This window comes from Peromyscus leucopus, chromosome 19, assembly GCF_004664715.2.
Source record: "Peromyscus leucopus breed LL Stock chromosome 19, UCI_PerLeu_2.1, whole genome shotgun sequence".
Classification (NCBI taxonomy): Eukaryota; Metazoa; Chordata; class Mammalia; order Rodentia; family Cricetidae; genus Peromyscus; species Peromyscus leucopus.
In genome coordinates, this window is record NC_051079.1 from 41,230,720 (window position 1) to 41,248,225 (window position 17,506).

The following is a 17,506-nucleotide window of genomic DNA, read 5'->3' on the forward strand; positions in this document are numbered from 1 at the left end:
GTTTATATATTAGTGTTGGATATGAGATTCATAAATATATTTTCATTTTTAATGTGAGAAAGTAACTTAATAACATTAGAAGACCGTTTATACACATAAAAGTTAATACATTGAGAAGTATTTAAATGTCTTAGAAATACTTTAAAAAGTAGCTGTGTTCTCTTTGCTTTACCCTAGAAGCTTTTATCAATGTGCTTGAGAACAGTGTTGCTTCTTGAAGACTTAATTTACTTAGCAATATCATTTATTGGTTCACTGATTCTTTTAAGCAGCTAATGAGACTGTTTTTGATGGGAATCCTGAAGCAAGCTATTCCAGCACTAACTGTTGTTCTCTTGTAGCCTACTCCGGTGGGTGCAGTTCAGCAAGACCCTGCTCTGTCATCGAGCAGAGAAGCACACCAGCACAGGGATAAGATGCAGCAGTCTAAAAACCAGGTTTGCTGCCCTTTGGATATGAAGTCTTTCCTTTCGTTGTTGAGATGTGCCTTTTTCTTCAATGGGTCACACATCATACACACATGAAAGGACTGAAAGTACTTGTGTTCCGGAAACTTTTAGTTTTCGACATTAGTTTCAGAATAATTATCATTTCCTTATTCACGGTACCAATTAGTCAAAGCAAGCAATATTTGGTGCTGTTAAAATGGAAGTGTTAGAATTATAACAACTTGTGCTCTTTCTCTCTCTAGTTAATTCAGTAAGTTATTTACTGAGTTTCTGCTGTTTTAAGTGATTTTGTATTCATATGTGTAGAAATACAGAGGCAAAGCAAACAGTCTGTAAGAAGTAATTTAAACTGAGTGATTAGGCGGTGTTTAGTTAAGAGCTCACCCGTCCCTGGAAGCTGACAAACGTGAATGTGTTGTCACTCTGTATAAGTTTATATCTTAAGGCCTGTTTTCTCACCTATAAAGTAGTAAGTAACAATATATGCTAACTTCTAGAGTATAATTTTTAATTAGAATTCTAATAACAGAATAAAATAGAAATAAATTTACTGTCAGTAAATCTGAACTCAAGGATGGTGTTGCTCTTAACAATTTTTTAATAAATGCACAGATAGCTGCATTTGGAAGTAGAATAAACTGTACCACTTGGAATATACGCTTGGAATATACCTCTTGGAAGAATATGCTATATACATTTGCATATCTAATACAAAAAAAGGTTGTTTCTTGTGATGAACCTGCTGAGTAAATGGACTTATTTAGGCAGATACTGGAGTAAAGGCATTTAAAGTGTAGTGAGCAGGAGATAGGGAAAAGAGAAGAGGAAACAGAAGGCTTGGGAAAAGAAGAGAAAGGTAACAGAAAAGCAAGATGCTAAAAATCATTGATTATTAGTTTGAGGAATATAGGTCAGCATCGTTTGATGGAAGAGATTGTAAATTGGAGACATAGCACATAAGAAAGTGGGTGAGATAAGATGGAGCATGAAGAGTTCATGTTTCCCGAGGAAGGCCAGGGGCAGCTGTTGAAAACTTCAGTGTTTTCATGTCTCTTTTTGCAAGAGGATTTTCTTTCTCCTTAAGAATTTTCTATCTCCTTGAATCAGAGTGTCTAGAAATTCTTAGTTACAGCCCTGTTTAGATTCTAGCTTGCTTCTTTGTATTTTTACTTCTTTTATTCCATTAAAGTCCAAGTGATGGTTAAAACAAGATGAAAACTAAAGGGCAGAATCCAGTCATTAAAGACATACAGCTAAACAAAATGCTCACTTCCGGGCATCTTTAACAACACGTGTTGTGAGCTCATTTAGAAAGATTGGGTTTAAGAGTTGGACACAGAAAAATTGGCACACTGAAAAGTCTCATGAATTAATTCAACTATAAAATATAATTAGTTGGTAACTTGAATGATCTGACAAGATAACTATATAAGTATGCGGCTCAGAAGTCGAGATGTAGTGTTTCTGTTTTCTAAACTAGCATTCATTTCTTGGATGTTCTTGGAAGAACGTCAGTGACTGGTCCTCTCTAAACTTTTTGCTCAAGCTGTTGTAGGAAGGGAAGCCTGCAGTGTTGAACTGCATCATAACTTAAATGCTTTCAGGCTTCTAACTTTCTACTCATCACAGACATAGCAATTTTAATGTAAACTCTCTAAGGGTGGGCTCTGTATTTTCTTCGTAGTTGTTTTTGCACTAAATGCAGGGAAGATTTTCTATGTATGTGTAATATTTCACTAATCCTTTGTGATAGGTCTATGTATGGGATTTGAGACCTGAATATACAGTCTCCTTGCTAAAGAAAAGTGAATAGAAAAAGTTCTTAAATATCCATGCATCAGTGGACAGTTTTTTTTTTTTTAAATGACAGACCCTATGGTTCACAGTCCCAAAGAGGAAAAACATGAGTTTCTTAAAAGGGCTTTACATTTTAATGACTGCAGACAGAGAACAGAGTCAGTGGCTGAAGTTCAGGAGAACTACAGTTACATATAAAATGTTAGGTACGTGCTAGTGTTTATACAGAAAGAGCGTGCATAGTTTTGAATATTTTCTCATAGAGGTCTACTACCAGTTGCCACAGATTATCTGTCTCACTTTAGTGTCTTTTTAGATTCGATTTCCTGTAATTTATTCAGTGTCAGCTACTAATCCACTGAATTCGACTATGCAGTTAGAGAGTGATGAAGACAGAACTCTCTCACAGTGGTTTTGATGGCAAACTTCATGCCATGGCCTATGTAATTTCACATTATACAGTTTAATTTAGGAAGCTTACTCCCAGGATGATTTTTTTCCATGTCCTTCTACTTATGTTTAACATCTTTTCCAGAAAGGATCACTCTGGCCTCCAGTGAACTTAGGTTCTCTTTATAGCCGAGCATACTTGGCATTTTGTGGCAAGATTTTGTGGAATTTGGTTGGAAAAAAAAAGAGCAACAGAGACTTTAGAACATGTGTAGTCAGTGTCAGGAGCTTGGTAGCACCATTGAAGCTGTCTCTGGTGGGAATTCCCACTATGTCCGTGACCTTAGGATAGTATTGAATGTCTTTGTCTTTATCCATGAAATGAAGAGTTTATCTAAAGTTGCTCATTCAGAACTGGGTTTTCAGAACTCTCCCTTCTCTTAGTGCTTTCTGTGTGCTCCTGAAATAGAGAGAAATTGATTGCAATTGAGAAGCCATTCTAATTTTTACTAGTTGAAAACTTGTATCCTGTACTTAGTCCCATACAGATTTGCCAAAGGGACTAAGAAAATCCACAATTTTCAGTCTGTTTCATAAAAGAAGGCTCTTTAAATAGAGCCATTTTTTTTTAAATTAAAGCAGTTAAGAGGTTCATAATTGTGAGATGATCACTTTTTAAATTATTTTATTATAATTTCATAGTATTGTGCATAATGCTTTTTACTTTTCAAAGACCTTTTCTGTTTTCTCCTGTTATACTTGCAGTAGAAAAAGAATACAGCAAAAGAGAGAAACATTTCCTAGGATCTCAACCTTTTAAGGATTATTCTGTTCACATTGCTAAACTAACTCCTCATGGAGGAACCACTGAGGTTCTATAAGGAAGCGTGGTAATGGCTTCCGGTGCACTCCCGTCCCTTCACTCCCTGGCTCTTGGTTCATTCATTTATGAACTTGGTGGAATCTGTGACTTCCCAAATTTTCTGCTTCTCAAATTTTATGGTTCTAACTTATTTTTATTGCTGATTATTACTCATTTTAACAATAAAAATTATCTTTCATCTTCAGAGATAAATAACTGTATGTATGATTCAGAATAGTAAGGCTATTTTAAATTTCCTTTTATACATTTGTTTTGTATATTATAAGGATGAGATGTTTAACATATTGGGTTTTTCTTCTTCCATGCATGCCACATGCATTAAATAAATGGCAGTCGGCAGACCACAGGGCAGCTTGGGACTCCCAGCAGGCAAATCCCCACCATTTGAGAGCTCACCTTGCAGCAGACAGACATGGTGGCTCGGTACAGGTATTTTCTGATTTTTGCATGAGTGATTATTCCCCAGATTTATACAACTAACCTTTTTTTGAGCTCATGGCATGATACTCTATCCTTATGAAAGCTTGTTGCCAAATTCTATCCATAATTCTATTCCTTTGTTACTTAACCAAAAGCAAAGTTAACAGGGTGCAGGAAGACCACTAGGGATGCTACAGTTTGCCTAGGTTCATTTTTGCAAGTACAAGCAACAGTAGTTAAGTCATACTCATGGCAAGTTAGAAAAAATGAACTTGAGCTGAGCTTGATTTTTAAATGTTAAGCTAAATATCTTTATTAATGCTTTAAACAAAACATTTACAAAACTTTTCCCCCTTTTACTGATTTTACTTCCTTCAAGTTTCCTTCATAGAGATCTCAACTTTTTCATCTGTACTACTTGGAAACATGGCCCAGTTTGCACTTAGAGAAAATAGCCATCGGGCTCTCCCCTTTATAGATACTCAGTAGCTGTGGTTTCTGCACATTTAAAGCAGATCTTTCCTTACGGTTTGCTTCCTCTTTCCATCACTTCCTCACGGGAGCAGCCAGCTACTGCTCTTCACTGCCCCGCCTCTAAGTCTAACTGTTTAGGTGTGATTGTAGAGATGGCAGACTGCAGCTTCGTAGGTCTTTAAAGTGCCTCTTCAGGGCAGTCTAAATGCTAACTTAAAGTAACTAATGGTCATTCTCTCAACCTGTTTCAGTTTGAAAACCTTATGTTTTGGTTTTGTTCCTCTGCATATTTCTTCTTGAACAATTTTCCATTATATTTTATCAATTTTACATTCTTTTTTAATACATTATTAATCAGCATAATCTACATTGAATCATTTTATTTAAATTCTAGAACTCAGTTAAAAATTCTTAGGAGTTATCTTGTTTTCCTCACCATTACATTTTAGAGATAAATTATGTAACCACCCATTTTTATATATAAAAATATGTAGATTTTTAGTAATATGTAGTAGAAATATTTGAATAGTTATATGAATTCAGGAGTGACAGACTCAGGAAAAGTTAAGTGAGCAAAGTCTATTTAATTTGCATAAAATATTTACATATATTTTTACTTGCTTCTGAGTTCACTTGTTTGTGTTATGCTCCATGTTTTGCTAGTGCCCAGGGAGATCTGTAGCGACTAAGGCTCTGGTAGAAATCTGCCCTACATTTCTAGCGTTCCTTGGAGTCTGTTCTCCTAGCCTGTTATTCCTCTTGTGTTTCCCAGGATGAGTGAGTCTGACGTTGTTCACCCCTCAGCAGTCATACTCTGCTTTCCCATGGAGGACTTGGACTTCTTTTCTTTCTAAAACCTTTCTGTCTCTTAAGACTCCATCCAGCTTCTTTCTGATATTCAATAATGTGATCAGTTTACCCAGTAGAATTCTAGGAATAAAATGAATGCATAGATGAAAATAAGAAATGATGCTCATTCTATTGATTACATTTCTTTTTAATCTTTTTTTTTGCATTTCTTCTCTTTTTCTTACATCCCGACCACAGTGTTCTCTTGCTCCTCTCTTTTCATTCTTAAATGAATGCAGTAAACATTTAAAAAACTTTAATGAGAAATTTACTAATACCTCAAGTATTGCAATGTAAGAATCTTATCCCATTGTAAAATAAAGATTGGATTTATTTAATTAATTTGCAAATTATTGTATGCACATTCAGAATTACTTGAATTATTATGATTATGTATACTTAGACTAATGAAAGTATAAATTAAAACTAATAAGAATGAAAGGAAAGTCCTAAAAACTAACTACTGTGAATATTATAATTGAGTACTATACTTGATCTAAATAAAGGTAGAAAGGGAAGCAATGTGTGTTCTGTTATTCTCATGTCATATAAAGGGAAATGGTACAGAGTTTTTAAAAACTTGCTTTTGTTTTGGCCTTTTTGAAGGATTAAATCGTGTGTGTGTGTGTGTGTGTGTGTGTGTGTGTGTGTGTGTGTGTGTAAAATCTTAGCATGTTAGGCAAGAGCTCTAACATGAAGCTGCAAACCCAGCCATAGCAGTTATCTTCCATAGGCTTTTCCTAGTCAGTAGTAACCTCTGTCACTGTAGTTTTTATGTGGAACAGTGAAGCACTATTAAACATTCTAGGCTGTTTAGAGTTGACCATGATAAAATTTCTTGAAGCTTTTGACTTAAAGAAAGACACATAAGATAGCTCTTATTTTGGGTATGCTGTGTATATAGTATACATACGTGTTCAAGTGATTGTGGTCACATTTGCATATATGTGAAAGCTGGAGGTCTATGACAGATAGCTTCTTCACTTGCTTCCCACCTTAATTTTTTGAGACAGGGTTTCTCCCCAAACCTGTAGCTAACTGATTGGCTAGGCTGACTGGCCAATGAGCTCTAGGGATCCACTTATCTCCACTTATGTGATGCTGGAGTCACAGACATTTACTGTCTTTACTTGGGTTTTTACATGGTTATTGGGGAATCCAAACATGGGTTCTTGTGCTGTCGTGGTAGCTACTTTACTGCCTGAGCCATATCTCTGCCCTTGATGAGCTTTTAATGGAAGCTGAGTAGCAGAGTCTAAACTTGAACTTTCTGCCTGTGATAAATGATAATAATTTAACAGACCAGATGTACTTGCTGCCAAAATGATAAAGACTGAGATTTTCAAAGTGCTAGCTAAGTACAACCGATTGGTTTTGTAAATCAGTGACTAACCTTATTTTATTCACTTCCTAAAAGTGAATTATAAAGACATAGCCAAGAGAAAACATTGTCAAATTCACTTTTTCTTCCTTTTATATTTATTTAGTGAAATGATGGAAATATGTAGCTATATATCTAAGAAACTCTTTCTGCTAGAAAAATGAAGAATAAATTAGTATATCTGAAGATGTTATTTTGAGTCTATTCTTGCCTGTGTATGTTTCGGAGAGCCACTGAGGAATTTAGTGTGCCCATCTCTGTTAGCCCATAGAATCATTGCAGTGGATATTGCTGGGAAAGACACCTGCCCATTTATAATTTTGACCATTCATTATTCAGAAATAGCTATGAAGGTTATTTTTAGGTGTTAGGCACTGTTGTGGGCTCATGGGATGAAAAGAAGAATGGAGAGACAGGAGGCTGTGATAGGCAGGCATAGCACAGTGCTAGGAGAGTATTTAGAGAAAACATACCTAAAAATGGCCCAGATTAATGATCAAATTCTCGAGTAAAAAATACTATGAATACAAAAGCATCAGTAGCGATTATCAGCTGAAGAAGGCAGTAGGGAAAGAGGAGTGTCTCAGGCAGAGAAAAGAGCATGCATAAAGTTGTTGAGGAGAGGGATACACTTAGGAATTAAACTCAGTAGTTATGGGTGTTTGTAAGAAATGAAACTGGGAGCTGTGTGGCTTTTAAATTGTGAGGGACACAGTAGTCCTTGTTACTAAATTTGAATCTTATTCTGAAGCTCCTGAGGAAACATAAAGAAGATTATGTAAAGCTAGTCCTGGTGGTGGTGCATACTTGCAACCTCAGCCAGAGACAGGATCCCAGGAAAGCTAACCAGCTAGACTAGCTGAAATCAGTGGGCTCTGGGTTCAGCAAGAGACCCCTTTCTTAACAAAGAAATTATAGAGCAATAAAAAAAAACACCTGATGTCAACTTCTGGCCTCTCTATTTCTATATGGGAAAATGCACACACATTCATTCACACTCCCCTCACACTTGCAACACTCGCCCTCTCTCTTTCTTTTTCCATATATATAGTTTATGTCCATCTCGTCTTCCTTGTTTGTTCATCTGCTGATTTGCATTGGTGATGATTCCTTATGTTGGCTGCTGTGAATGCTTTGTCACTAAGCATGGGTGCCCAGGTATCTGTAAGTATTCTTGCTCAGATTCCTCTGGGTATACACTTAGAAGTGGTACAGTTGGGTCATGTGGTAATTCTAGTTTTGAATTTGGAAGAAGAGTCATCTTGATTTCTGCATTGGTTGCACTACTTTACTGGCACACTAGAAGGGTATAAGGGTTCCTTCCACCCCTATCCTTACCAGCTAATGCTGTTGGATTTTTGTTTTTTCTTTTTAAGACAGTCTCACTGTGTGGACACAGGCTACCGGCAGCCTCAAACTCTAGAGGTCTGCCTACTTTTGCCTCCCTGCACAGGGATGAAAGGGGTGCTCCACCATGCTTGGCCTTGTTTACTTGTGCTAGCTGGTTCGACTCAAGATGAGATGGAGTACTGATGTGCCTTTCAGTCACTGTCCCCTGACAGCTAAGGGTTTTGAATACTTTGCATGCGTTTCCTAGTCATTTGTTTTTCTTATTTTTAAAAATGTGTTAATTTGCCAATTTATTCATAGAGTGATCTGAACTTTTGGTGTTGAATTTTTTTAGTTGTTTTTTTTTTTTTTAATATATAGATTGTAGATACTAACCTTCACTCAGATGCATAAATGACAGACATTTTCTCCCGTAGGCTGTCTCTCTACTCTGCCAATTTTCTATGCAGAAGCTTTCTAATTCCACCCAGCCACAGCTCTCAGTTCTTGGATGTTCATATCTTGAACTATTTTCCTTTTCTTTCCTTGTGCAGTTTCAGGGCTTCACATTTTACATTAGGTCTCTTAATCCATTTTAACAGATTTTTGTGCAGGGTGGTAGAGATCTAGTCTTCATTCTGTGCATGCAAACAGCCAGTTACCAGACATCTTTATCTCATTCATGATTTTAGAGGTAATGTTTTCAGTTTTTCCAATTTAGTATATTGTTTGTTATGTATAGTTTTTATGATGTTGAGGCATGCTCTGCCTATTCCTTGTTTTTTATCGGAGCTTTTATTATGGAGATGCAGAACTCTGGTAATACATCTAGTAAGATATTCGTGTGCTTTCTTTTCCCAAGTGTATTTGCTTATAGTATTACATTTATTTATATGTATATAGTAAATCTTTCATGCATTCCCTGTAATGAGGTAAATTTAGTCATGGAGTATGATTCTTTTTAATGTTTTTTAATTCAGCTTTGCCAGTATTTTTTTTTTTTTTTTTTTTTTTTTTCGAGACATTTCTCTATGTAGCTTTGCTTTCTGAATCACTTGTAGCCAGCTGCTCAACTCACAGAGATCGCTGCTCTGCTCCAGTGCTATTAAGGCTGCGCCACCGGCACTTTGCATATTTATTGAGAAATTTTGCATCTCTGTTCATCAAGGAAATTGACACTTTTATCTTTCCATTGTTTCCTTATGTGGCTTTGGTATTGGTAACATTTTCTTCCAAGGTTGATTTCGGAATAGTTTCCCTTCCTTTTCTGTTTTAAAAAAGTATTTGAAAAACACTAATGTTCATTTGTTCTTAGTTCTGGGAGAATTCGGTAGTGAGTCCCTCCAGTCCTGGGCTTTTCTTTGTTAGGAGACTCTCACTGCTTCTGTCTTGTTGCCGATTTATGTTGTTTAAATCCTGCTGATTTAATTTTTGTAGATAGTACTATATAAATATAATTTATTTATTTCTTCTAGATTTTTCCATCATTTAAAAATAGAGGTTTTTAGAGCATTCCCTAAGGATCCTCTGGATTTCATTGTTATTGTGATGTCCACCTTTTCACCTCTAGTATTATATTATGTTATATTATATTATATTTATATTTATATTATTTTGGTCTTCTGTCTTTTTGTTTTGGTTAATTTGGCTAAAGGTTTGTCAATCTTATTTATATTTTCAAAGAAGCAACTCCTTTGTTTCATTGATACTTTGTATCATCCTCTTAATTTCTTATTTTATGAATTTTGATGGGAAGCTTCTTCCTTCTGGTGGTCTCAGCTGCTGTTTCTGCCCCATGGATGTTTAGTTTTCTTGGACATGACCCAGAGTTCTTTCCTGTGGGTGTCATTCTTGCTGATTGTTTCTTTGTTTATGCTGAATGTAGTGTTTCTTCGATCTTTCTGCAGGCCCTGATATCCTTTCTTCTGCTCTACCTGGTCTATGGGTGATGTTTGCCACCCTTTAGCTGAGTTTTTTTATTTCCAGAGTCCCTCCCACCCCCTCCCACAAATTCTCCGTTCTTACAGACTTTCTTCTATGTTGCTGATTTTTGTATCTATATCTTGAGTTGATTTTCTTGTTGTGGACTTGACCTTCTAGGAGTCATTTGTTGCATTTAGAAGTAGGTTTTGCATTCTTTGTCTGACATTTCAACTGTTTCGGTGGCTTCTGGCCTCTTGGATATACTGTGCTGCCTTGCCTTTTTGCTTGTCCTGTGACCTCTGTGCCTGCTGCTTATCTCTTTTGTATTTCAGGTTGTTCTTAATGAGCAGTTCCTTTGAGCTCAGCCTCAGTACCACTCAGTACAAAACATGCTGATCACTGATACAATAGCAGCAATTAAAAAACATACATGATAGAGAAATGCACTTAATATCAGTTACAGCCCACTGATGCACTGCCAGTGACTACAGAACAGAAAATAGCAAAGATAATGTAATGTTCTGTAAAATTAAAGGGCGGAAACAGGGAAAGAAGAACAACAGAGGAGGAAGCAGGGTTAAATAAAAGAGGAAAGGAAGAGAAGTGAAGAATATTACGAAGAAAGACAAAGAAGAGCTAAAATAAGATGGTCTAATAATGAGAAAATGTATAAACTAGACAAATGTAAGAACTGTTAAAAAAAAACCATAAAGGGCTTTTTTTTTTAAACACAAAGTAAAATTAAGATGCTGCTAACAGCACAGTCAGAGAAAAATGGGGAAGCATAGATGGAAGCAGATGGAGTCTTAGAGTGCCTTCTTGGTGGGTCCTAAAAGTGGAGTCTTACGTTAGTGGTGTAGCCACTTGTAAGTTCTCAGTGCTCTGCAAATAACCTGTAACTCATGTTCTCATAGTTCCCATAGGACTCTGGTCCCTCTCCCCATGCCAAAAAGTCCTGTATGTTGGAGGACTGGTTGGGAAGAGGAAGGAGATCAGTAGAAGGGGGAGGGAGACAAGAGAGAGTAATGGGGTGAATATGATTAAATACCTGTGTGAAATTATGCCTAATTAATCTATGCTAATAAACCTTTAACAATATAAATAAAAAGAACATAACCAGAATATTGCCCAGTCCGTAATAGCAGAAGTTTCATCAGAGAACACAACATTAAACCCAGACACAATTTTGAAAGATAAAGAGGAATTATATGGTTGTTGGGAGAGTGGAAGCTATAGGAATTGTGAAGGTTATTGTGAAATACCCTGCTTGTAGAGGTGGCCATGCAATCAAATATTATCTCACTTAAAAATAGTAGAATCGGTGTCTTCAGGTAGAGGCACGAAGGTAGGTAGGGATCTGTTGAACCTGGAGAGTCTTTTTTTGTTTTTGTTTTTTTCTCTTCACCCTCCTGGCTGGTGCTGAGCCTAGACTGGACAAGTCTGAGGTAACTGGCAACAACGTCTTTCCTTTTAGTAGCTTCTATTCTTTATGTAGCAGGAGACTCTGGTAAGCATCCTTAGCTTTGCAGTTGGTGGACCACACAGACTCTTTCCTGGTCCCATCTGTTTATACATGCTGGGATATCTAAATGTTCTAGTCAGAGATGCCCCCTTAGTGTGTGTATTGGGGAGTTAGAGAAGCAACACAGCATCCAGACCTACACAGTCAGACCAGTCTCCCACTCACTGTTTGCTTGTTTTTTGAGACATGGTCTCTTTATGTAACCCTGGCTGTCCTGGTCTTGGATACATTGACTAGCCTGTCCTTGAACCTACAGAGAATCAGCCTGCCACTGCCTGTGCATACTGGGATTAAAGGCATGCACTACCACGCCTGAAAGTTTCTACTTTGAAAATCTGCCTAGTATTGAATTCTGCTGGAGGCTGTAATGTCAGGCAGTCCATTGGTACTTCAGAGTTCTCAGTCCTTGTGGCAGTGAACCTTGTGGCAGAAATGTGGTTTCAGAAACTGGCTTATTAGCTGATGACTGGCTTGGGCTTCTTGGAATTCACAGTAATTCCTAGGTGATAGGCAAGCTCTTAGTGACTGAGGGTAGGGCTGCTGGCCACCATACGCTTTGCTGCCCAAGCTGAGGCTGCTGACTCTTTCTTTCTTTATGACTGCCTGCTGTAATTAGCTCTCACTTAAAGCTGTGTTGGATTGGGTCCAGGATCCTGAACTATGATTGTTCCTTGTTATCAGGCTCCCAGGGTAATTTAATCTTAAACACTAGGTTCCCTCTTAAGATGATACCTGGCCACAACACTCTGAGGTATGGGGAGTGGTAGAAAGGACCTCTTCTATACGCTGACAACTTGTTACACTAGAGGAGTTACTATCTAACTAAAATTCAAAGTACTTTCAAGGCTTGTATAAAGTGTGTGCTTGTTCTTTGGGCAGGGTTGCTGGTTTCTTTTCATCAAGGTATCCTTGCTTAACTTTAGATGGGTACTTCTGTTTTCCTCCTCCCCAGAGAGCTGTGCAGGGCTGTGTCCCTCCTCCCCAGAGAGCTGTGCAGGGCTATGTCCCTCCTCCCCAGAGAGCTGTTCAGGGCTGTGTCCCTCCTCCCCAGAGAGCTGTGCAGGGGCTTCTTTTTTCTGCATCTGTATTTTCCATTGGTTCTATCACTTTGTTTCCAGTGTTCTTCCACTGTATTATTTCTTTGGAATGAAGTATAAATTTCTTCATCTTGACCCTTCTTCATGGTGTCACAAAGAAGCAGCTTCAACCTGTCTTCTTACACTGGAAGCTTAAAGATTCCTTTGGTAAAGACTTGATTAAAGGGAGAGAAGTATAAGTCAGAGACAAAACTATGAAAAGTCAATAGCTGAAGCTGGGTGTGTTAGCTCATGCCTACAATCCCAACACTGAGGAGGCTGAAGGAGGATTGTCCCAACTTCAAGGCTTATAGTCTGGGGTACAGGTGTCTTTAAAAAACCAAAAAAATCAGCAGAGCCTGGTGGTACACACCCTTAATCCTAGCACTCAGGAGGTAGAGGCAGGCTGGTCTCAATGAGTTCGAGGCCAACCAGGTTTAAAGAGGGACTTCCAGGACAGCCAGGGCAACTGGCACAGAGAAACGCTGTCTTGAACAACCAAACCAAACCAACAAACCAAAAAACAAAACAAAAAGTCTGTAGCTGAGTTGCTGGGCTGAGTAGTAGAGGTGAGAGAAATGAAATGATTGGAAATATAATAGAAAGTAGAGTTTGGTTGGATCTGGGGGCTAGGAAATTAGAAGCACAGTTGCCACCCAGTTTGATGGATGTGTTTCTGCCTGGCTGATCAGATCTCCAAAACTAGGTTTTAAAATATACTGGTCTTAACAGATATAGTAACCTCCAATTCCATCATAGCTGAGCCTTTCATTGGAGTACAGCTTCGTTTAGCTCATCACCATTGAAAGTGGATTCTTTCAATGTAGTTGGCAACTGTAAGCAAGCGGAAGAAGAAAAACCTTAAGGATACTAGTGTGCTGAATGACCTCCTGATTGTTTGGGAATCTTTTATGGTTGGGAAGTTTTTTATTTGAGCCTTAGGAATGATGTGATTTTTGAGAACCTAGGCCAAGACAGGTATAGAATCATAAATCATCTAAAAGATACATGTGGCTAGGTACTGTTAAGGAAAATGAAAGAATATACATCATTGTAGTAAGTAGTCTGATATCTTTGCTTGTACAAATTCAGATTCAAATATAGATAATACTGACAAAGTTATGCAAACAGAAGTATCTTGCAGTGGTAGCAAATATACATGGTTAAACAGGAAAAGAGTGATTTTTACTTCATAGACAGCTCTCAGTTGTGCTTATTGTGTATATGACCTTTCAAAAGACATTTCTAAAACCAGTCTTAGTCTTCTGTCGGGTCAGTAACAGTGCAGAGTTAATAATGAGGAACAAGACTGAGTGACTACTGTAATTCCATCTACTCTCTATAGTTTTCTAGGGTATTGATAGCTACAAAAGAGCATTTATAGAAGGATGTAGTTAGCGTTTCTATTGTGTAAATAATTCCACCCTCTCTAGTTTAGGAAGTTTCCTGGTGAGTCACATTGGTATGGATCGTTATGATTCATTTATTGTGATCTTCTCTTTTAATAACATTTTACATTAACCTCTCCAAAGATTTGAATACTCAGAGAAATTTGCTACGATTAATGTCTCTATTAGTGAAAGTTAAATTGAAAACCTACCTTATCTTGGTGTAAAGACAATGAAAACTGGTTGTGGTGAATCATACCCGTGGTCCATGAGAAAGCCATTTTACTGTGGTGCCATCTTTTAAAATGACAACTATATTATTCTCTAGTTATAGTTTTCAGAGTATGTAGTGATTTATGTGTTCAGTAGTGTGAGTTCAATAAGCTGAAAAATACTCTTTTAACTGAATCTCACATATAGCATAGTTTTTAATAAATGTCTTAGAGAATGCTGGTATATGTGTGTTTTAGTATTTCTGATATATTTAATGGATAGATGGCTCTCTGATTCATTAGTATTGTGAGCCTGTACTGTATGCTTGGTAACCATGCCTTTGAGAAATGAAATAGAAACTGGGAAGGTATAAGCATAAGTAGTTTGTATGAGTTTGTTATATTGGAAAATATCAACTTTGCTTTTGAAAATCCTTGCCCATGAGCCGAGCATAGTGACACCAGCACTTGGGAGGCTGAGACAGCCTGGGTGGCGCTGCAGACTCCTGGCTCAATCCACTTCCTCCAGAGTCCTTGGTGACAGAGGCGCTGCCTTGTGTGAGGCCTGCTCTGTCGTGTCTAACTGAGAATGGCTTCTGTGGGAATTGCTTGTGGGCTTTCTCCTCCTATCCTCTGAAACTTGGTAGTGAAACTAGAGTCAGTTCTTAAAATACTAACTGATGTGGTTGGTTTTCTTTCCCCTCACAGTTGGAGTATCAGAGCAGAATGTCTTCAAGCATTATAACAGTAAACCATAAGATACCTCATTATGCTCTGAAATGCCAAACTTCAGATTATCTGTCATTTTTATAAACTTTCCTGAAAATAAGTCAGCCTGAAAAAAACTGATATTTCAACCTTCTAGTGTAGTTAAGATTCTAGAAATGCCAGCTAAACAGACCCATTCTAGTAGCTAGAGTTTTCCTGCCTTGCCCACAGTCAGGACAAATCTCTTTCACCCGCCAGTCCCACAGACGCTCAGACCCAACCATGTAAACACAGAGACTTATATTGCTTACAAACTGTATGGCCATGGCAGGCTTCTTGCTAATTGTTCTTATAGCTTAAATTAATCCATTTCATAAATCTGTACCTTGCCACGTGGCTTGTGGCTTACCGGAGTCTTCACATGCTACTTGTCATGGCGGTGGCTGGCAGTGACTCCAGACTCAGCCTTTCACTTCCCAGAATTATTCTCCTCCTTTTCCCGCCTATATTTCCTCCTGCCTGCCTGACTACTGGCCAATCAGTGTTTTATTTATAACCAATCAGAGCAACACATTTGCCATACATAACATCCCACAGCACATTCTTTAGAATCTGACTTGTAAAATTTTAACAAATGTAATTGCTTAGTTGATTGATTTGGGCTTCCCTATAACATGTGCCTTCATTTCTCCTTTATAACATCCCTCTGCAAAAGGCTGGCTGATTGCTTGATCTCTGGCTGTATGTATTGGTCCCATTCCAGCTGATAGTTAGACACTGCCATGTTTCATGTCATAGTTGAGGGCACTGAGATTTAGCAAGATCAAGGTTTCTTTCTCACTCTTGCTTCACTGGTAGTGGTATAGCTAGTTTGGGGTATGGATCCATCATAGTATAGACTCTGTATAAGTCTATATAGAGAGAAGAGTGATCAGCTAATTAATACCAACAGATAGATACAGAAATTTTGTAGGGAAATGAGGCACAAGCAAAGCTCACAGAATACAGTTTTCAGACTTTCTTGCTGTTTTCAAGAGAATTCTTAGTTTGAAAGTAAAGACAGAGCAGATGGAGTGATAATAAGGAGAAAGTGAGTGGAAGGACCTTAGGAATAAGGGAAGCATGGGATGTGAGTATCTTTTTAAGTTTAGTATTAAGAGGAAATAAAAGAATAGGGTAATTAAGTGAATTTGTATTTTAGGACCTTGGATAATTTAGGAATTTTGTTATTTTAATCTTAAAAGTCTTAGAATATCATTCATGCATGGCTGTATTGGTTTATTCTGACAAATAGGTAGAAGGCCTGTTCTGTGTCAGGTATATTAGAGAGCAAGGTGAGATTACTGTTCTTATGAAATAGTTTTAATAGAGGCAGAATATTAAGAACAAAATAGGTAACTCAGGAAATAAGAACATCCAGACAAAACCAAACGCATACAAAGAAGCCAGGTGTAGATGTGTGCCTTTAATCCTAGCACCTGGAAAGCAGAGGCATGCAGAACTCTGTGAGTTCAAGTTCCAAGATATCCAGGGTTACAAAGAGGTATCATGTGTCAAACATAAAAATAAACAAATACATGAATAAAAATCAACCCAAATGACTTATACAAAGAATCAAAAATAAAGTACAGCATAAAAGACTTTCTGTGTGGAAATTTTAGGCATTATGGTAGAAAAAGCCTGTCATAGAGGTGCTCTCTGGGGATCTGAGAAGTAAGACCACCCATTGGTCATTGTAGAACCTAGCCAGTAACAGTGGTCAGTGCTAAGGCCTGGCCTGATGTATTAGATAGAGGCTGGTGAGCTAAGGGGTTAGGGAGGTAGGCAGACAGTAGATTATGTGGGACTGTAGCATGTGGGGTAAAGAATACAGCTTTTTATTCTAAGTTAAATGAGAAGCCAAAGGTTGAACTTTTCAGAAGGGAATTATCACAGATTTATACCTGGAAAGGAGTACTCTGGTTGCTTTGTGGATGATGTATTTTACTTGTGATACAAGTCAGAACAGAAGACTAATAGCTTTTTTGCTCTTAGGAAAGATCATGTTGTTTTGGTACTGGAGTCCTAGTGGTAATAGAGGTAATGAGAACTGACTAGATATAGATAGTATGTGTTTGGGGAATATCTCAGAGGACCTATTACAGATCAGATGTGGGGTTTACACGATGAGGTGGAGGGGTGGTTCTGTTGTTCCTTAAAATAGGCAGTGTGATTTGGAAGTCTCCGTGATTACAGATTGGAGGAGGGAAAGTAGATCATATGTACTGTGCCAAGAAGATGGGCACACAAGGGGAACTGATGGAAATCTCAGTGTAGGAGGTAGTTTCTAGAAAGAAGCAGAAAATAAGAAGTTTAAAGATGGAAAGAAAGTAAGTCAAAGGCACATTAGATGGTTTTGATCTACTAATTATTTTGTGTTCCTCATTAACTTTCTAATTTAAATTCCTTAATCTTTACTTAGTATATGTTATTATGTATATGTGTTTGATATATATAAATATTCTTTCTCTTTCCTTATAAAACAGGTTGTAAGTTCTACAAATGGAGAGTTAAACACGGATGACCCCACGGCAGGACGATCAAACGCGCCCATCACAGCCCCTACAGAAGTAGAAGTGATGGATGAAACCAAGTACGTTTTGTTTTGCTTATTTCAGTATGGTTTCTTTTGGGGGGGTGGGGTGGGTTCATAACTTTTCATGCTT

The 17,506-nt window shown here is 37.7% G+C and overlaps 1 protein-coding gene across 1 annotated transcript in view; it reads left to right on the forward strand.

The window, feature by feature from the left end:
• Csnk1g3 (casein kinase 1 gamma 3) overlaps window positions 1-17,506 on the forward strand; it is an 86,485-nt gene that overhangs the window by 58,876 nt on the left and 10,103 nt on the right. The window contains exons 10-12 of the mRNA XM_028871838.2: window positions 342-437; window positions 3,853-3,948; window positions 17,327-17,433. Coding sequence (XP_028727671.1) covers window positions 342-437; window positions 3,853-3,948; window positions 17,327-17,433 — 299 coding nt within the window. The remainder of the gene's footprint in view (window positions 1-341; window positions 438-3,852; window positions 3,949-17,326; window positions 17,434-17,506) is intronic.